Source organism: Oncorhynchus mykiss, chromosome 8, assembly GCF_013265735.2.
Source record: "Oncorhynchus mykiss isolate Arlee chromosome 8, USDA_OmykA_1.1, whole genome shotgun sequence".
Classification (NCBI taxonomy): domain Eukaryota; kingdom Metazoa; phylum Chordata; class Actinopteri; order Salmoniformes; family Salmonidae; genus Oncorhynchus; species Oncorhynchus mykiss.
Genome location: NC_048572.1, coordinates 76,555,915 through 76,577,567, shown reverse-complemented (window position 1 = coordinate 76,577,567; position 21,653 = coordinate 76,555,915). Strand labels below are relative to the sequence as shown.

General features: G+C 43.8%; 1 protein-coding gene across 10 annotated transcripts in view; it reads right to left on the bottom strand.

Moving 5' to 3' along the window:
* The window catches only part of LOC110530656 (ephrin type-A receptor 3), a 193,719-nt gene that overhangs the window by 142,961 nt on the left and 29,105 nt on the right, over positions 1-21,653 (bottom strand). For all 10 annotated transcript variants that reach the window (XM_036986283.1, XM_036986284.1, XM_036986286.1 and 7 more), the window contains exon 2: positions 7,071-7,135. In XM_036986283.1, coding sequence (XP_036842178.1) covers positions 7,071-7,135 — 65 coding nt within the window. The remainder of the gene's footprint in view (positions 1-7,070; positions 7,136-21,653) is intronic.

The following is a 21,653-nucleotide window of genomic DNA, read 5'->3' as shown; positions in this document are numbered from 1 at the left end:
ATTTTTGTTCATTGATTTCACCTGTGTTGGTTTCTCACCTGGTCTCATCAGCTCCCTATTTAGTTCAGTTCTTTCTGTTTGTATGGTTGAGGTGTTGTTTGTTTTTGACTGCCTAACTGTGTTTGACCATTGCCTGCCTGCGACCACGATTCCTGCCTTGTTAGAAGGCTTGAGAAACATCTTAATAAACAAGGCTTAATATACATCTATGCGCTCTGCGCATGAATCTACACCTTTTCTCTCCCTGAGTATTCAGTACATAGTGTTTGCTTTCAATCTAAACAAAATAATTCTGAAATGATGAATATGGATGATGCTGTCCAATTTTCCCATGAGTGTTTGGTAGGAAAATACTATTTTTGTGAACCAGACAGAACTGTTTAGATAGTTTGGAGGGTTTAGACACGCTCTCTCAATCATCACACACACACAATCAGTGAAACTGTTGCTATAGCGATGGCAGTTCGGGCTGACCTCTAATTAATTCTGTTCCGATCCCTTGGCCAATCACAATGAAACTGACCCGATTGCTTTGAAGTGGGGCAAAACTGTAGGATCAGGGCTTTTGTTCAACCAATTATTGGCTTAACATAAGTTCCCCTCGCAATTATCTGGTAGTTATAGATACTGACATACAATTGGTCATCAAACTCAAACAACGTCTGTTAGAGAGAAAAGAGTAGGGGAGGGGGCGATCCCAAGAAATTAATAAAGATATGGGTAGTGTGTAACTGTTTTCTATCCCTCGGCAGAAATGCCCCCGCTGTGTGACATAAATGGATTGCCCAGACTCCGGCACACATCTGGCTTTGGGTGGGCCATATTAAGTCTGACCAGCGGGGGTCAAGTGGTGGTGGATTGAGTCCGAGAGACAGCTATCCAGCCGAGGCCATATCTGAACGGTGGAAATGTCTGTCTCTGTGACCTGCCTGCAGATCCCGGGGTCAGAGTTGAAATAAATAATCCCCCTCATATGAAACACAAGATCCAGAGACCTACATACTGCTCCTCCTGCTCAGTGCCTCAGCTATACTTCCCTCTCTCGCACGCTCGCTCTCTCGGAGGGCAGGTAGCCGAGCAGACGAAGTGAAAAATCTGTCGATGCTGTGGATAAGATGGTCTGCTAAATGACAAATGTTAAATGTCTCCCTTATCCCCCACCTTCTTTCCTGTAATGAGCATGTTCTAATTTCCCATGATCTTCCCTCTGTTATCCTGGAGAGTGAGTGAGGGGGAGTGAAGTCTATAATGTATGTCTCAGTTTCCTAGAGTCGCTGCCACCAGTAGGACTCTGTGACAGCCTAAACGTTTGTTTCTTGAAAGAAAGAAAAGCCATGAAAAGATGTATGCATGGAAATGGTTTGGTTATGACTGGTGCTTGATTGAACTTGGTGTTTATCTTGCATCATTCAACTCTAAATGTGTATCTCTTTCTCTCCCATCTTCCCTCCCTCCATCCCCCTCTCTCTCTTTCTCTATCCCTCTCACTCTCTCTCTCAATTCAATTCAATTCAAGGGGCTTAATTGGCATGGGAAACATACGTTTACATTGCTAAAGCAAGTGAAATGGATAAACAAAAGTGAAATGAACAGTAAATATTACACTCACACAAGTTCCAAAGTAATAAAGACATTTCAAATGTCATATTATGTCTATATACAGTGTTGTAGCGAAGTGCAAATAGTTAAAGTACACAAGGGAAAATAAATAAACATAAATGTGGGTTGTTTTTACATTGGTGTTTGTTCTTCACTGGGTGCCCTTTTCTTGCGGTAACAGGTCACAAATCTTGCTGCTGTGATGGCACACTGCGGAATTTCATCAAAATTGGGTTTGTTTTTGAATTCTTTGTGGGTCTGTGTAATCTGAGGAAAATATGTGTCTCTAATATGGTCTCATACATTTGACAGGAGGTTAGGAAGTGCAGCTCTACCTAATTTTGTTGGCAGTGTCTTCTCTTAAAGACCACCAGAACCTACTGGATTCTCCAATTACACTGAATGAACGACAGGACAAAATACATACACTCCAACCCTAAAAGGCCTATGCTGTTGATGATATCCTAAATTAAATTATAAAATATAATCACCACAAATTCCAATTGGCTATACTTAAACTCTTTAACATCATCCTCAGCTATGGCATCTTTGTCAATATTTGGAACCAAGGATTGATAACCCCAATCCACAAAAGTGGAGACAAATCTGACCCCAATAACTACCGTGTGATATGTGTCTTCGGCAACCTTGGGAAAATCCTCTGCATTATCATTAACAGCAGACTTGTACTTTTCCCCAGTGAAAACAATGTACTGAGCAAATGTCAAATTGGCTTTTTACCAAATTACTGTACAAAGGACCACTAGGCCGGGTAGCCTAGTGGTTAGAGCGTTGGACTAGTAATCGGAAGGTTGCAAGTTCAAACCCCCGAGCTGACAAGGTACAAATCTGTCGTAACCCACTGTTCCTAGGCCGTCATTGAAAATAATAATTTGTTCTTAACTGACTTGCCTGGTTAAATAAAAAAAAATATTCACCTTGCATGCCTTAATTGACAAAGAAATAAACTGTAATAGTCCTGAGTGTATAGATAGTCAGGCGCAGGACAACAGAACGGCGTAATTTACTCAAAATACAAAAAATACATAGCAACAAGCCCACAAAACAGAACAAACTCACAAACAAGACATGACTTGCCTGGTTAAATAAAGGTAAACAATAAAAAATATTCAAGTCAGAGGGTTAAATAATAAACAAGTAATTGGTTGAGTGAAGCCAGGTGTAAAAGACAAAGACAGAACAAATGGAAAATGAAAAATGGATCGGCGGTAGCTAGAAAGCCGGTGACGTCAACTGCCGAACGTCGCCCAAACAAAGGCAGAGACTTCTCATGTTTTGTTGACTTCAAAAAAGCTTCTGACTCAGCAGTGCGGCTTGGTTGGGTTGTGTTTCGGAGGACGCATGGCTCTCGACATTCATCTCTCCCGAGCCGTACGGGAGTTGTAGCGATCAGACAAGACAGTAACTACTAATAATTGGATACCACGAAATTGGGGAGAAAAAGGGGATAATAAAATAAAAAGCGTCTGACTCAATTTGGCATGAGGACCTGCTATACAAATTGATAGAAAGTTGTGTTTGGGAAAAACATACAACATTTTAAAATCCATGTACACAAACAACAAGTATGCAGTTAAAATAGGCAAAAAGACACACACATTTCTTTCCATAGGGCCATGGGGTGAGACAGGTATATATCTTAAGCCCCACCCTCTCACAAACATGAAATATCAATGAATTACCGAGTGCACTCGAATAGTCTGCAGCAACTGGCCTCAGCCTACTAGAATCTGAAGTCAAATGTCTACTGTTTGCTAATAATCTGGTGCTTCTGTCCCCAACCAAGGAGGGCCTACAGTAGCACCTAGATGTTCTGCACAGATTCTGTCAGACCTGGGCCATGACAGTAAATCTCAGTAAGACAAAAATAATGGTGTTCTATAAAAGGTCCAGATGCCAGGACCACAAATACACATTCCATCTAGACACTGTTGCTTTAGATTTGATTTGATCTTAGAGCACACAAAAAACTATACATACCTTGGCCTAAACATCAGCACCATAGGTAACTTCCACAAAGCTGTTTACGATGTGAGAGTCAAGAAGGGCCTTTTATGCCATCAACAGGAACATAACATGACATACCAATTAGGATCTGGCTAAAAATACTTGAATCAGTTATCGAACCCATTGCCCTTTATGGTTGTGAGGTCTGGGGTCTGCTCACCAACCATGAATTCACAAAATGAGACACACACCAAATTGAGACATTGCATGCAGAATTCTGCAAAAATATCATCAGTGTGCAACGTACACCACCAAATAATGCATGCAGAGAAGAAGAAGGCGAATAGCCATTAAATTCTACAACCGCCTAAAAGGAAGCAATTCCCGAACCTTCCATAATAATGCCATCATCTACAGAGAGATCAACCTGGAGAAGAGTCCCCAAAGCAAGCTGGTCCTGGGACTCTGTTCACAAACACAAACAGACCCCACAGAGCCCCAGGACAGCAGCACAATTAGAACAAACCAAATAATGAGAAAACAAAAAGATAATTACGTGACACATTGGAAACAATTAACAAAAATCAGGGCAAACTAGAACGCTATTTAGCCCTTAACAGAGAGTACACAATGGAAGAATACCTGACCACTGTGACTGACCCAAAATTAAGGAAAGCTTTGACTCTGTACAGACACAGTGAGCATTGTTATTGTGAAAGGCTGCGAAAGGCAGACCTGGCTCTTATTAAAGAAAGGAAACACTCTGGATTTCAACTCTCTCTTTCTCTTCAGCTGGTTTCTTCAGTTATGTCGTTTCTTGCCGAATGCCTTTTCATTCATTCATTCATTCATTCACTATCTTGTGTTTTAACGAGGCATGACTCTGACATTCTGATACTCCCTGGGTTGTTTCCTTCACAGCAGCCTGTTACACAACCCAACGTCAGTGATACATAACAATATGCAGCCCCTCCCCAAATCACAGCCTGTTACACAACCCAACGCCAGTGTTACATAACAATATGCACCCCCTCCCCAAATCACAGCCTGTTACACAACCCAACACCAGTGTTACGTAACAATATGCACCCCCTCCCCAAATCACAGCCTGTTACACAACCCAACACCAGTGTTACATAACAATATGCACCCCCTCCCCAAATCACAGCCTGTTACACAACCCAACGTCAGTGTTACGTAACAATATGCACCCCCTCCCCAAATCACAGCCTGTTACACAACCCAACGCCAGTGTTACGTAACAATATGCACCCCCTCCCCAAATCACAGCCTGTTACACAACCCAACGTCAGTGTTACGTAACAATATGCACCCCCTCCCCAAATCACAGCCTGTTACACAACCCAACGTCAGTGTTACGTAACAATATGCACCCCCTCCCCAAATCACAGCCTGTTACACAACCCAACGTCAGTGTTACGTAACAATATGCACCCCCTCCCCAAATCACAGCCTGTCACACAACCCAACACCAGTGTTACGTAACAATATGCACCCCCTCCCCAAATCACAGCCTGTCACACAACCCAACGTCAGTGTTACATAACAATATGCACCCCCTCCCCAAATCACAGCCTGTTACACAACCCAACGTCAGTGTTACGTAACAATATGCACCCCCTCCCCAAATCACAGCCTGTCACACAACCCAACGTCAGTGTTACATAACAATATGCACCCCCTCCCCAAATCACAGCCTGTTACACAACCCAACGTCAGTGTTACGTAACAATATGCACCCCCTCCCCAAATCACAGCCTGTTACACAACCCAACACCAGTGTTACGTAACAATATGCACCCCCTCCCCAAATCACCGCCTGTTACACAACCCAACACCAGTGTTACGTAACAATATGCACCCCCTCCCCAAATCACAGCCTGTTACACAACCCAACGTCAGTGTTACGTAACAATATGCACCCCCTCCCCAAATCACAGCCTGTCACACAACCCAACGTCAGTGTTACGTAACAATATGCACCCCCTCCCCAAATCACAGCCTGTTACACAACCCAACACCAGTGTTACGTAACAATATGCACCCCCTCCCCAAATCACAGCCTGTTACACAACCCAACGTCAGTGTTACATAACAATATGCACCCCCTCCCCAAATCACAGCCTGTTACACAACCCAACGTCAGTGTTACGTAACAATATGCACCCCCTCCCCAAATCACAGCCTGTCACACAACCCAACGTCAGTGTTACATAACAATATGCACCCCCTCCCCAAATCACAGCCTGTTACACAACCCAACACCAGTGTTACGTAACAATATGCACCCCCTCCCCAAATCACAGCCTGTCACACAACCCAACGTCAGTGATACATAACAATATGCACCCCCTCCCCAAATCACAGCCTGTTACACAACCCAACGTCAGTGTTACATAACAATATGCACCCCTCCCCAAATCACCGCCTGTTACACAACCCAACGTCAGTGTTACATAACAATATGCACCCCCTCCCCAAATCACAGCCTGTTACACAACCCAACGTCAGTGTTACATAACAATATGCACCCCTCCCCAAATCACAGCCTGTTACACAACCCAACACCAGTGTTACATAACAATATGCACCCCCTCCCCAAATCACAGCCTGTTACACAACCCAAAGTCAGTGTTACATAACAATATGCACCCCCTCCCAAATCACAGCCTGTTACACAACCCAAAGTCAGTGTTACATACCATTGTTACATAACAATATGCACCCCCTCCCAAATCACAGCCTGTTACACAACCCAAAGTCAGTGTTACATACCATTGTTACATAACAATATGCACCCCCTCCCCAAATCACAGAAGTCAACTCTCTCTCTCTCTCTCTCTCTCTCTCAAAATTCAAAGGGCTTTCGTTGGCATGGGAAACACATTGGCATGGGAAACACATGTTTACATTGCTAAAGCAAGTGAAATGGATAATAAATAATATAGAATGAACAGTAAACATTACACTCACAAAAGTTCCAAAGGAATAGAGACATTTCAAATGTCATATTACGGTTATATAGAGTTTTGTAATGACGTAAAAATAGTTAAAGTACAAAAGGCTAAATAAATAAGCATAAATATGGGTTGTATTAACAAGGGTGTTGGTTCTTCACTGGTTGCCCTTTTCTTGTGGCTACAGGTCACAAATATTGCTGCTGTGATGGCACACTCTGGTATTTCACCCAATGGATATGTAAGTTTATCAAAATTGGATTTGTTTTCAAATTCTTTGTGGGTCTGTGTAATTTGAGGGAAATATTAGTCTCTAATATGGTCATATATTTGGTCATACATCTCTCTCTCTTTCTTTCTATTTCTCTCTCTTCCTCTCTCTCTCTCTGTCTGTGTGTGTGTGTGTGTGTGTGTGTGTGTGTGTGTGTGTGTGTGTGTGTGTGTGTGTGTGTGTGTGTGGGATCGGGGTTGAAGGGATCCCGTATGGCTGTATGAGACAGGAAGTGATGTCACAGTGTTACTCACCCCCTCTGCAGGGTATGCCTCCCAGCCCAGGTCTCCCAGAGCAGACATGGAGTCCAACAGCGTCACTGCAGACAGATAGAGACAGCGAGAACAGACAGGTTAACACAACAAATGGACAGGCAGTTAAATTGGTTATTGGAACAGCTGTACTGTCTGGTCAAAGGTTTTCTAGGTTGTCTAGTTTGTACTGTGACCTGGCCAAGATAAAGGACAGCAGTTCGACACATACAACAACACAGAGTTACACATGGAATAAACATACAGTCAATAATACAATAGAAAAAAAAATCTATACACCGTGAGTGCAAATGAGGTAAGATAAGGGAGGTAAGGCAATAAATAGGTCATGGTGGTGAAGTAATTACAATATAGCAATTAGACACTGGAATGGTAGATGTGCAGAAGATGAATGTGCAAGTAGAGATACTGGGGTGCAAAGGAGCAAGATAAATAAATAAATACAGGATGGGGATGAGGTAGTTGGCTATTTACAGATGGGCTATGTACAGGTGCAGTGATCTGTGAGCTGCTCTGACAGCTGGTGCTTAAAGCTAGTGAGGGAGATATGGGTCTCCAGCTTCAGTGATTTTTGCAGTTCGTTCCAGTCATTGGCAGCAGAGAACTGGAAGGAAAGGCGGCCAAATGAGGAATTGGCTTTGGGGGTGACCAGTGAGATACACCTGCTGGAGAGGGTGCTACGGGTGGGTGCTGCTATGGTGACCAGTGAGCTGAGATAAGGTGGGGCTTTACCTAGCAGAGACTTGTAGATGACCTGCAGCCAGTGGGTTTGGCGATGAGTATGAAGCGATGGCCAGCAAACGAGAGCGTACAGGTCGCAGTGGTGTGTGATATATGGAGCTTTGTTGAAAAAACGGATGGCACTGTGATAGACTGCATCCAGTTTGTTGAGTAGAGTGTTGGAGACTATTTTATAGATGACATCGCCGAAGTTGAGGATCGGTAGGATGGTCAGTTTTACGAGGGTATGTTTGGCAGCATGAGTGAAGGATGCTTTGTTGCGAAATAGGAAGCCGATTCTAGATTTAATTTTGGATTGGAGATGCTTAATGTGAGTCTGGAAGTAGAGTTTACAATCTAGCCAAACACCTAGGTATTTGTAGTTGTTCACATATTCTAAGTCAGAACCATCCAGAGTAGTGATGCTGGACTGGCGGGCAGGTGCCGGCAGTGATCGGTTGAAGAGAATGCATTTAGTTTTACTTGCATTTAAGAGCAGTTGGAGGCCACGGAAGGAGAGTTGTATGGCATTGAAGCTCATCTGGAGGTTAGTTAACCTGATGACGGGTTAGGATTCCCTTTTGGGAACGACCCCTCCCACGTTCAGCTGGAACGTGGCGCATGGAACGCAAAAATATTCTTAGAAATATTTAACCTCCACACATTAATAACAAGTCCAATATCTCAAATGAAAGATAAACACCTTGTTCATCTACCCAGCATGTCAGATTTTTTAAATGTTTTACGGCGAAAACACACCACATATTTATATTAGACCACCACCGAAACGAAGACAAGAGGCAGCCATTTTGTCCCAGAAAATATAAAATTATAAAAGCAGGATTAAAAAATAAATCATTCACTAACCTTTTGAAAATCTTCATCAGATGACAGTAATAGGACATGTTACACAGTACATTTTTTTTTTCAATAATATGCCATTTATATCCATAAATGTCCATTTACATTGAATTCATGTTCAGAAAATACTGAAAAATGTCCGCAGAAAATATAGGTAGCGCCGCAAGATAACGTAAATAGACATCATAAACTTTGACTAAATATGCATGTTCTACATACTGTATAGTTAGAAAGATACACTGCTTCTTAATGCAATCGCTTTGTTACATTTCTTTTTAACATTACAGAAATCGCTCACTATTCAATATTCTGAGACGGCGCTCAGATATAAGCAATATTTCTCCGCTATGTTGGAGTCAACAGAAACACACAATTTCAGCATAAATATTCCCTTACCTTTGATGGTCTTCGTTCAGAATGAACTGGAAGGGTTCATACTTACCCAAAACATTGTTTGGTTTCAAGTCTTGCGTCTTTGTATTAGCATCTGCTAACAATATCAGCTGAAATGCACCCAAAATGTCCTCTGGTCCGGAAAAGTTGCGCATCAAAACTTCAAAATGACATATTATATGTCGACTAAAAAGGTCAAACTAAGTGCAGAATCAAGCTTTAGGATGTTCTAAACGTACAAAACAATTTTCAATTCAACCGGTCATTGTTAGTTCTCCTCCGGAGTGCTGGAACAAAGGAATAGATGTGACCAATTCGCGCCCTAACGCACAGGTATTTTCTCGCGGCACTCACTCAATTCACTCCCATAGGGTCAAAACTCGCGGGATTTGAACGATTAAACGCTCTACTGAATGAGGACATCTAGTGGAAGACATAGACATAGACATAGACATAGACATAACATTTGATTTGATTTGATTTGAAGTGTCCCCAGATCCATAGCTGGTTGGGAAGGGTGGGGGCGATCACGTCAAAGTTGCCCCAACTTTCATGATCCCAAAACTAGTTTGGAAGAATGCCTGCCCTGTGAGTTCTGCTATACTTACATACATAATTCCAACGGTTTTAGAAGCTTTAGAGTGTTTTCTATCCAATAATAATTATTATATGCATATATTAGCAATTTTTGACAGATTTTTTTTCAGTTTACGATGGGCACGCAATTCCTCCAAAGGGGGCAGTATTCTGCCTAGCCTTAAGTGTCCAAAGCAGGGCCAGAAGTATACAGAATGGTGTCGTCATCGTAGAGGTGGATCAGAGAATCACCAGCAGCAAGAGCGACATCATTGATGTATACAGAGAAGAGAGTTAGCCCGAGAATTGAACCCTGTGTCACGCCCATAGAAACTGCAAGAGGTCCGGACAACAGGCCCTCCGATTTGAGACATTGAACTCTTTCAGAGAAGTAGTTGGTGAACCAGGCGAGGCAATCATTTCAGAAACCAAGTCGGTTGAGTCTGCCAATATGAATGTGGTGATTGACAGAGTTAAAAGCCTTGGCCAGGTCGATGAATACGGCTGCACAGTAATGTCTCTTATCGATGGCGGTTATGATATCGTTTAGGACCTTGAGCGTGGCTGAGGTGCACACTTGACCAGCTCTAAAACCAGATTGAATAGCAGAGAAGGTAAAGTGGGATTCGAAATGTTTGGTAAACTGTTTGTTGACTTGGCTTTCGAAGACCTTAGAAAGGCAGGGTAGGATAGAAATAGGTCTATAGCAATTTGGGTCTAGAGTGTCTCCCCCTTTGAAGAGGGGGATGATCGGGGCAGCTTTCCAATCTTTGGGAATCTCAGATGATATGAAAGAGAGATTGAACAGGCTAGTAATAGGGGTTGCAACAATTTCGGCAGATAATTTTAAAAAGAGAGGGTCCAGATTGTCTAGCCAGGCTGATTTGTAGGGGTCCAGGTTTTTCAGTTCTTTAAGAACATCAGCTATCTGGATTTGGGAGAAGGAGAAATGGGGAGGCTTGGGCGGGTTGCTGTGGAGAGTGCAGGGCTGTTGACCGGGGTCGTGGTAGCCAGGTGGAAAGCATGGCCAGCCGTAGAAATATGCGTATTGAAATGTTCAATTATAGTGGATTTATCGGTGGTGACAGTGTTTCCTAGCCTCAGTGCAGTGGGCAGCTGGGAGGAGGTGCTCTTATTCTCCATGGACTTTACAGTGACACAGAACTTTTTTTTTGTTTGTGCTACAGGAAGCAAATTTCTGCTTGAAAAAGCTAGCCTTAGCTTTCCTAACTGCCTGTGTATATTTGTTCCTAACTTCCCCGAAAAGTTGCATATCACAGGGGCTATTCGATGCTAATGAAGAACACCACAGGATGTTTTTGTGCTGGTCAAGGGCAGTCAGGTCTGGAGTGAACCAAGGGCTATATCTGTTCCTGGTTCAACATTTTTTGAATGGGGCGTGCTTATTTAAGATGGTGAGTAAGGCACTTTTAAAGAATGACCAGGCATCTTCTACTGACAGGATGAGATCAATATCCTTCCAGGATACCCCGGTCAGGTCGATTAGGAAGGCCTGCTCACTGAAGTGTTTCAGGGAGCGTTTGACAGTGATGAGTGGAGGTCGTTTGACCGCAGACCCGTTACGGATGCAGGCAATGAGGCAGTGATCGCTGAGATCTTGGTTGAAAACAGCAGAGGTATATTTGGAGGGCAATTTGGTTAGGATGATATCTATGAGGGTGCCCGTGTTTACGGACTTGGGGTTGTACCTGGTGGGCTCATTGATAATTATTGAGAGATTGAAGGCAACAAGCTTAGATTGTAGAATGGCCGGGGTGTTAAGCATGTCCCAGTTTAGGTCACCTAGCAGCACGAACTCTGAAGATAAATGGGGGGTAAACAATTCACAAATGGTGTCCAGGGCACAGCTGGGGGCAGATGGTGGTCTATAGCAAGCGGCAAGGGTGAGAGACTTGTTTCTGGAAAGGTGGATTTTTAAAAGTAGAAGCTCGAATTGTTTGGGTACAGACCTGGGTAATAAGACAGAACTCTGCAGGCTATCTCTGCAGTAGATTGCAACAACGCTCCCTTTGGCAGTTTTATCTTGTCGGAAAATTTTATAGTTAGGGATGGAAATTTCAGGGGTTTTGGTGGTCTTCCTGAGCCAGGATTCAGACATGGCCAGGACATCCGGGTTGGCAGAGTGTGCAGTGAATAAAACAAACTTAGGGAGCAGGCTTCTAATGTTAACATGCATGAAACCAAGGCTTTCACTGTTACAGAAGTCAACAAATGATAGCGCCTGTGGAATGAGAGTGGAGTTAAGCACTGCAGGGCCTGGATTAACCTTCACATCACCAGAGGAACAGAGGAGGAGTAGGATAAGGGTACGGCTAAAGGCTAAAATAACTGGGGGATGATGCCAGGTCAACGGGATAGTGCTTACATACAGCATGTTAAATAGAACAGGTCCCATGTAGTTCAGTTGGTAGAGCATGTTGCTTGCAATGCCAGGGGTGTGGGTTTGATCCCCACGGGGAACCAGTATGAAAATGGATGCACTCAATATTGTAAGTTGCTCTGGATAAGAGCGTCAGCTAAATTATATAAATATGATACATGTTGCCTCTGACTCTCCCAGGATCGCATCTCCGTACCCTCACCACCGTACCCTCACCACTCCTCAGCAACAGGATTAAGAGATATTCAGAGACCAGGCTGGGGAGAGGGAGGAAGATAAGAGGAGAGAAACAGAATTAAAAAGCTGGAGGAAGACAGAAAGGCTATGAGCTAGCTAGAAGGCTAAGTGTGTATTCAGATGGAGCCAGTTACTCCCAAGGTGTGTGAACTGTGTTGTCCCTGCCAAACACCCATTCAGCCCTAATCACAGCCTCACCACTGCTAACCATTAATATTTAATTATCCTCCATCTACAGAAGCTCCTGTCTCCTCTCTGTATCACTCCTCGCTATCTCACTCCTCCTATTTCTCTCTGTCTCTCTCCTATCTCACTCCTCCTGTTACTCTCTTATCTCACTCCTCCCTGTCTCTCTGCTATCTCATTCCTCCCTGTCTCTCTCTGTCTCTCTCCTATCTAACTCCTCCTGTCTCACTACTATCTCACTCCTCTGTGTCTCTCTCGTATCACACTCCTCGCTGTCTCTTTCTATCTCACTCCACTGTCTCTCTCTATCTCACTCCTCACTGTCTCAATCTATCTCACTCCTCTGTCTCTCTCTATCTGACTACTCTCTGTCTCTCTCTATCTCACGCCTGTCTCTATATATCTCACTCATCTGTCTCGCTCCTCTCTATCTCACTCCTCTGTCTCTCTTCTCTCCATCTCACTCCTCACTGTCTCTCTCCTCTCTATCTCACTTCTCACTGTCTCTCTCCTCTCTATCTCACTCCTATCTGTCTCTCTCTCTCACTCCTCCCTGTCTCTCTCCTATCTCATTCCTCCCTGTCTCTATCATATCTCACTCCTCCTTGTCTCCCTGTCTCTCTCTATCTCACAACTCCCTGTCTCTCTCCTATCTCACTCCTCCATACCTCTATATTTCTTTCTCCTATCTCACTCCTTCTGTCTCTCTCCTATCTGACCCATCCCTGTCTCTCTCTATCTCACTACTCCCTGTCTCTCTCTATCTCACACCTCCCTGTCTCTCTCCTATCTCACTCCTCCATATCTCTCTCTGTCTCTCTCCTATCTCACTCCTCCTGTCTCTCTCCTATCGGACCCCTCCCTGTCTCTCTCCTATCTCACTCCTCACTGTCTCTCTCCTATTTCACTCCTCTCTGTCTCTCTCTATCTTACTCCTCTGTCTCTCTCTATCTCACTCCTCCCCGTCTCTCTCCTATCTCACTCCTTCCTGTCTCTCTCCTATCACACTCCTCTCTGTCTCTTTCCTATCTCACTCCTCCCTGTCTCTCTCCTATCTCACTCCTCCCTGTCTCTCTTCTTTCTCACTCCTCCCTGTCTCTCTCCTATCTCACTCCTCCATGTCTCTCTCCTATCTCACTCCTCCCTGTCTCTCTCTATCTCACTCCTTGCTGTCACTTTCTATCTCACTCCACTCTCTCTCTCTATCTCATTCCTCCCTGTCTCGATCTATCTCACTCCTCACTGTCTCGATCTATCTCACTCCTCTGTATCTCTCTATCTGACTACTCTCTGTCTCTCTCTATCTCATGCCTCTGTCTCTCTCCTCTCCATCTCACTCCTCCCTATCTCTATCTCTCTCACTCCTCCCTGTCTCTCTCCTATCTCACTCCTCCCTGTCTCTATCCTATCTCACTCCTCCCTGTCTCTCTCTATCTCACTCCTCCCTGTCACTCTCTATCTCACTCCTCCCTGTCTCTATCATATCTCACTCCACCCTGTCTCTCTCTATCTCACTTCTCTCTGTCTCTCTCTATCTCACACCTTCCTATCTCTCTCCTATCTCACTCCTCCATATCTCTCTCTGTCTCTCTCCTATCTCACTCCTTCTGTCTCTCTCCTATCTGACCCCTCCCTGTCTCTCTCTATCTCACACCTCCCTGTGTCTCTCCTATCTCACTCCTCCATATCTCTCTCTGTCTCTCTCCTATCTCACTCCTCCTGTCTCTCTCCAATCTGACCCCTCCCTGTCTCTCTCCTATCTCACTCCTCACTGTCTCTCTCCTATTTCACTCTTCTCTGTCTCTCTCTATCTCACTCCTCTGTCTCTCTCTATCTCGCTCCTCCCTGTCTCTCTCCAATCTCACTCCTTCCTGTCTCGCTCCTCTCTATCTCACTCCTCTCTGTCTCTTTCCTATCTCACTCCTCACTGTCTCTCTACTCTCTATCTCACTTCTCACTGTCTCTCTCCTCTCTATCTCACTCCTCCCTGTCTCTCTCCTATCTCACTCCTCCCTATCTCTCTCTCTCTCATTCCTACCTGTCTCTCTCCTATCTCACTCCTCCCTGTCTCTATCCTATCTCACTCCTCCCTGTCTCTCTCTATCTCACTCCTCCCTGTCTCTCTCCTATCTCACTCCTTCATGTCTCTCTCCTATCACACTCCTCTCTGTCTCTCTCTATCTCACTTCACTGTCTCTCTCTATCTCACTCCTCACTGTCTCTCTTTATCTCACTCCTCTCTATTTCTCTCTATCTCACTCCTCTCTGTCTATCTCACTGATCTGTCTCTCATCTGTCTCTCTCCTCTCGATCTCACTCCTCACTGTCTCTCTCCTCTCTATCTCACTTCTCACTGTGTCTCTCCTCTCTATCTCACTCCTCCCTGTCTCTCTCTCTCACACCCCTCCCTGTCTCTATCATATCTCACTCCTCCCTGTCTCTCTCTATCTCACACCTCCCTGTCTCTCTCTATCTCACACCTCCCTGTCTCTCTCCTATCTCACTCCTCCATATCTCTCCCTGTCTCTCTCTATCTCACACCTCCCTGTGTCTCTCCTATCTCACTCCTCCAAATCTCTCTCTGTCTCTCTCCTATCTCACTCCTCCTGTCTCTCTCCTATCTGATCCCTCCCTGTCTCTCTACTATCTCACTCCTCACTCTCTCTCTCCTATTTCACTCCTCTCTGTCTCTCTATCTCACTCCTCTGTCTCTCTCTATCTCACTCCTCCCTGTCTCTCTCCAATCTCACTCCTTCCTGTCTCGCTCCTCTCTATCTCACTCCTCCCTGTCTCTCTCCTATCTCAATCCTCCCTGTCTCTCTCCTATCTCACTCCTCCTGTCTCTCTCTCACACCTCCCTGTCTCTCTCCTATCTCACTCCTCTCTGTCTCTCTCTATCTGACTACTCTTTGTCTCTCTATCCCACTCCTATCCCACTCCTCTGACTCATCTGTCTCGCTCCTCTTTATCTCACTCCTCTCCATCTCTCTCCCCATCTCACTCCTCACTGTCTCTCTCCTCTCTATCTCACTGTCTCTCTCCTCTCTATCTCACTCATCACTGTCTCTCTCCTCTCTATCTCACTCCTTGCTGTCTCTCTCCTATTTTGCTCCTCTCTGTCTCTCTCAATCTCACTCCTCTGTCTGTCTCTATCTCACTCCTCCCTGTCTCTTTCCTATCTCACTAATCCCTGTCTCTCTCCTATCTCACTCCTCCCTGTCTCTCTTCTATCTCACTCCTCCATGTCTCTCTCCTATCTCACTCCTGCCTGTCTCTCTCCTATCTCATTCCTCCCTGTCTCTCTCTATCTCACTCCTCGCTGTCTCTCTCCTCTCCATCTCACTCCTTCCTGTCTCTCTCCTATCTCACTCTTGCCTGTCTCTCTCCTATCTCACTCCTCAACTGTCTCGCTCCTCTCTATCTCACTCCTCTCTGTCTCCCTCCTCTCCATCTCACTCCTTCCTGTCTCTCTCCTATCTCACTCCTCCCTGTCTCTCTCTATCTCACTCCTCCCTGTCTCTCTCTATCTCACACCTCCCTGTCTCTCTCCTATTATCTCACTCCTCCTGTCTCTCTCATCTGACACCTCCCTGTCTCTCTCCAATCTCACTCATCTCTGTCTCTCTCCATCTCACTCCTCACTGTCTCTGTATTCTCTATCTCACTTATCACTGTCTCACTCCTCTCTATCTCACTCCTCCCTATCTCTCTCTCTCTCACTGCTCCCTGTCTCTCTCCTATCTCACTCATCCCTGTCTCTCTCTATCGCACTCCTCCCTGTCTCTATACTATCTCACTCCTCCCTGTCTCTCTCTATCTCACTCCTCCCTGTTTCTCTCTATCGCACACCTCCCTGTCTCTCTATCCCACGCCTCACTGTCTCTCTCCTCTCTATCTCACTCATCACTGTCTCTCTCCTCTCTATCTCACTCCTTGCTGTCTCTCTCCTATTTTGCTCCTCTCTGTCTCTCTCAATCTCACTCTTCTGTCTGTCTCTATCTCACTCCTCCCTGTCTCTCTCTTATCTCACTCCTTCCTGTCTCTCTCCTATCACACTCCTCTCTGTCTCTCTCTATCTCACTCCACTGTCTCTCTCTATCTCACTCCTCACTGTCTCTCTTTATCTCACTCCTCTGTCTCTCTCTCTCACTCATCTGTCTCGCTCCTCTCTATCTCACTCCTCTCTGTCTCTCTCTATCTCACTCCGCCCTGTCTCTCTTTCTATCTCACTCCTATCTCTTTCTATCTCACTCCTTACGGTCTCTCTCTATCTCACTCCTCTCTGTATCTCTCTATCTCACTCCTCTCTGTATCTGTCTATCTCTGTCTATTCAATTCAATTCAATTCAAGGGCTTTATTGGCATGGGAAACATGTGTTAACATTGCCAAAGCAAGTGAGGTAGATAATATATGAAGTGAATATATAAAGTGAAATAAACAATACAAATTAACAGTAAACATTACACATACAGAAGTTTCAAAACAATAAAGACATTACAAATGTCATATTATATATATATATATATATATACAGTGTATTAACAATGTACAAATGGTAAAGGACACAAGATAAAATAAATAAGCATAAATATGGGTTGTATCTCTCTATCTCACTCCTCCCTGTCTCTCTCTCTATCTCACTCCTCGCTGTCTCTCTCCTCTCCATCTCACTCCTTCCTGTCTCTCTCCTATCTCACTCCTGCCTGTCTCTCTCCTATCTCACTCCTCAACTGTCTCGCTCCTCTCTATCTCACTCCTCTCTGTCTCTCTCCTCTCCATCTCACTCCTTCCTGTCTCTCTCTATCTCACTCATCCCTGTCTCTCTCTATCTCACACCTCCCTGTCTCTCTCCTATTATCTCACTCCTCCTGTCTCTCTCATCTGACACCTCCCTGTCTCTCTCCAATCTCACTCATCTCTGTCTCTCTCCTCTCCATCTCACTCCTCACTGTCTCTCTACTCTCTATCATAGAACCAATGGGCTCTATGACTGATTCAAGTATTTTTAGCCAAATCCTAATTGGTATGTTGAAATTTATGTTTCTTTTGATGGCATAGAATGCCCTTCTTGCCTTGTCTCTCAGATCGTTCACAGCTTTGTGGAAGTTACCTGTGGCGCTGATGTTTAGGCCAAGGTATGTATAGTTTTTTGTGTGCTCTAGGGCAACAGTGTCTAGATGGAATTTGTATTTGTGGTCCTGGTGACTGGACCTTTTTTGGAACACCATTATTTTGGTCTTACTGAGATTTACTGTCAGGGCCCAGGTCTGACAGAATCTGTGCATAAGATCTAGGTGCTGCTGTAGGCTCTCCTTGGTTGGTGACAGAAGCACCAGATCATCAGCAAACAGCAGACATTTGACTTCGGATTCTAGCAGGGGGAGGCCGGGTGCTGCAGACTTTTCTAGTGCCCGCGCCAATTCGTTGATATATATGTTGAAGAGGGTGGGGCTTAAGCTGCATCCCTGTCTAACCCCACGACCCTGTGTGAAGAAATGTGTGTGTTTTTTGCCCATTTTAACCGCACACTTGTTGTTTGTGTACATGGATTTAATAATGTCGTATGTTTTACCCCCAACACCACTTTCCATCAGTTTGTATAGCAGACCCTCATGCCAGATTGAGTCGAAGGCTTTTTTGAAATCAACAAAGCATGAGAAGACTTTGCCTTTGTTTTGGTTTGTTTGGTTGTCAATTAGGGTGTGCAGGGTGAATACATGGTCTGTTGTACGGTAATTTGGTAAAAAGCCAATTTGACATTTGCTCAGTACATTGTTTTCATTGAGGAAATGTACGAGTCTGCTGTTAATAATAATGCAGAGGATTTTCCCAAGGTTACTGTTGACACATATTCCACAGTAGTTATTGGGGTCAAATTTTTCTCCACTTTTGTGGATTGGGGTGATCAGTCCTTGGTTCCAAATATTGGGGAAGATGCCAGAGCAAAGGATGATGTTAAAGAGTTTTAGTATAGCCAATTGGAATTTGTTGTCTGTATATTTGATCATTTCATTGAGGATACCATCAACACCACAGGCCTTTTTGGGTTGGAGGGTTTTTATTTTGTCCTGTAACTCATTCAATGTAATTGGAGAATCCAGTGGGTTCTGGTAGTCTTTAATAGTTGATTCTAAGGTCTGTATTTGATCATGTATATGTTTTTGCTCTTTATTCTTTGTTATAGAGCCAAAACGATTGGAGAAGTGGTTTACCCATACATCTCCATTTTGGATAGATAATTCTTCGTGTTGTTGTTTGTTTAGTGTTTTCCAATTTTCCCAGAAGTGGTTAGAGTCTATGGATTCTTCAATTGCATTGAGCTGATTTCTGACATGCTGTTCCTTCTTTTTCCGTAGTGTATTTCTGTATTGTTTTAGTGATTCACCATAGTGAAGGCGTAGACTCAGGTTTTCCAGGTCTCTATGTTTTTGGTTGGACAGGTTTCTCAATTTATTTCTTAGATTTTTGCATTCTTCATCAAACCATTTGTCATTATTGTTAATTTTCTTCGGTTTTCTATTTGAGATTTTTAGATTTGATAGGGAAGCTGAGAGGTCAAATATACTGTTAAGATTTTCTACTGCCAAGTTTACACCTTCACTATTACAGTGGAACGTTTAACCCAGGAAATTGTCTAAAAGGGATTGAATTTGTTGTTGCCTAATTGTTTTTTGGTAGTTTTCCAAACTGCATTCCTTCCATCTATAGCATTTCTTAACCTGTTAGATCTCTAGGGGCGCTATTTCATTTTTGGATAAAAAACGTTCCCGTTTTAAGCGCGATATTTTGTCACGAAAAGATGCTCGACTATGCATATTCTTGACAGTTTTGGAAAGAAAACACTCTGAAGTTTCAGAATCTGCAAAGATTTTGTCTGTAAGTGCCCCAGAACTCATTCTACAGGCGAAACCAAGATGATGCATCAACCAGGAATTAGCAGAATTTCTGAAGCTCTGTTTTCCATTGTCTCCTTATATGGCTGTGATTGCGCAAGGAATGAGCCTACATTTTCTGTCGTTCGCCCAAGGTCTTAGCAGCATTGTGACGTATTTGTAGGCATATCATTGGAAGATTGACCATAAGAGACTACATTTTCCAAGTGTCCGCCTGGTGTCCTGCGTGGAATTCGGTGCGCAATTGCCAGCTGCTCGTACTTTTCCATTTGATATAGGGGAGAAACCATGTGTCCAAGAACAATGTATCAATGAAGAGATATGTGAAAAACACCTTGATGATTGATTCTAAACAACGTTTGCCATGTTTTCAGTCGATATTATGGAGTTAATTTGGAAAAAAGTTCGCGTTTTGAGGACTGAATTTTCTGATTTTTTTTGGTAGCCAAATGTGATGTATAAAACGGAGCTATTTCTAATACACAAAGAATCTTTTTGGAAAAACTGAGCATCTGCTATCTAACTGAGAGTATCCTCATTGAAAACATCAGAAGTTCTTCAAAGGTAAATTATTTTATTTGAAGGCTTTTATGTTTTTGTTGAAATGTTGCGTGCTGGATGCTAACGCTAAATGCTAACGCTAAATGCTAACGCTAGCTAGCTACTTTTACACAAATGATTGTTTTCCTATGGTTGAGAAGCATATTTTGAAAATCTGAGATGACAGTGTTGTTTACAAAAGGCTAAGCTTGAGAGATGGCATATTTATTTCATTTCATTTGCGATTTTCATGAATAGTTAACGTTGTGTTATGCTAATGAGCTTGCTGATAGATTTACACAATCCTGGATACAGGGGTTTTTTCATAGCTAAACGTGACGCAGAAAACGGAGCGATTTGTCCTAAACAAATAATCTTTCAGGAAAAACTGAACATTTGCTATCTGAGAGTCTCCTCATTGAAAACATCTGAAGTTCTTCAAAGGTAAATGATTTTATTTGAATGCTTTTCTGTTTTTTTGTGTAAATGTTGCCAGCTGAATGCTAATGCTAAATGCTACGTTAGCCATCAATACTGTTACACAAATGCTTGTTTTGCAATGGTTGAGAAGCATATTTTGAAAATCTGAGATGACAGTGTTGTTAACAAAAGGCTAAGCTTGAGAGCTAGCATATTTATTTCATTTCATTTGCGATTTTCATGAATAGTTAACGTTGCGTTATGGTAATGAGCTTGAGTCTGTATTCACGATCCCGGATCCGGGATGGGGAGATCAGAAAGGTTAATGTTACTCAGTTCCTTTGGCTTTGATGCCTCATGATTGAGTATTGCTCTGTTTAAGTAGACTGTGATTTTGCTGTGGTCTGATAGGGGTGTCAGTGGGCTGACTGTGAACGCTCTGAGAGACTCTGGGTTGAGGTCAGTGATAAAGTAGTCTACAGTACTACTGCCAAGAGATGAGCTATAGGTGTACCTACCATAGGAGTCCCCTCGAAGCCTACCGTTGACTATGTACATACCCTGCGTGCGACAGAGCTGCAGGAATTGTGACCCGTTTTTGTTGGTTATGTTGTCATATGTGTGCCTAGGGGGGCATATGTGGGAGGGAATGCTGTCACCTCCAGGCAGGTGTTTGTCCCCTTGTGTGCTGAAGGTGTCAGGTTCTTGTCCGGTTCTGGCATTTAGGTCGCCACAGACTAGTACATGTCCCTGGGCCTGGAAATGATTGATTTCCCCCTCCAGGATGGAGAAGCTGTCTTCATTAAAATATGGGGATTCTAGTGGGGGGATATAGGTAGCACACAGGAGAACATTTTTCTCTGTTAGGATAATTTCCTTTTGAATTTCTAGCCAAATGTAGAATGTTCCTGTTTTGATTAATTTAATGGAGTGAGTTAGGTCTGCTCTACACCAAATTAGCATACCCCCTGAGTCCCTTCCCTGTTTCACACCTGGTAGTTTGGTGGATGGGACTACCAGCTCTCTGTAACCTAGAGGGCAACCAGTGGGTCCGTCTCCTCTATACCAGGTTTCTTGCAGGATGACAATGTCTGTATTACCGATTTCTTTGGTAAAGTCCGGGTTCCTGCTCTTTAGGCCAAAGGCAGATGACCTCAGGCCCTGGATATTCCAGGATGATATCTCACTCCTCTCTGTCGCTCTCCTCTCTCTGTCTCTCTCTATCTCACTCCTCCGTTTATCTCCTATCTCACTCCTCTCTGTCTCTTTCTATCTCACTCCTCACTGTCTCTCAATTCAATTCAATTCAATTCAAGGGCTTTATTGGCATGGGAAAC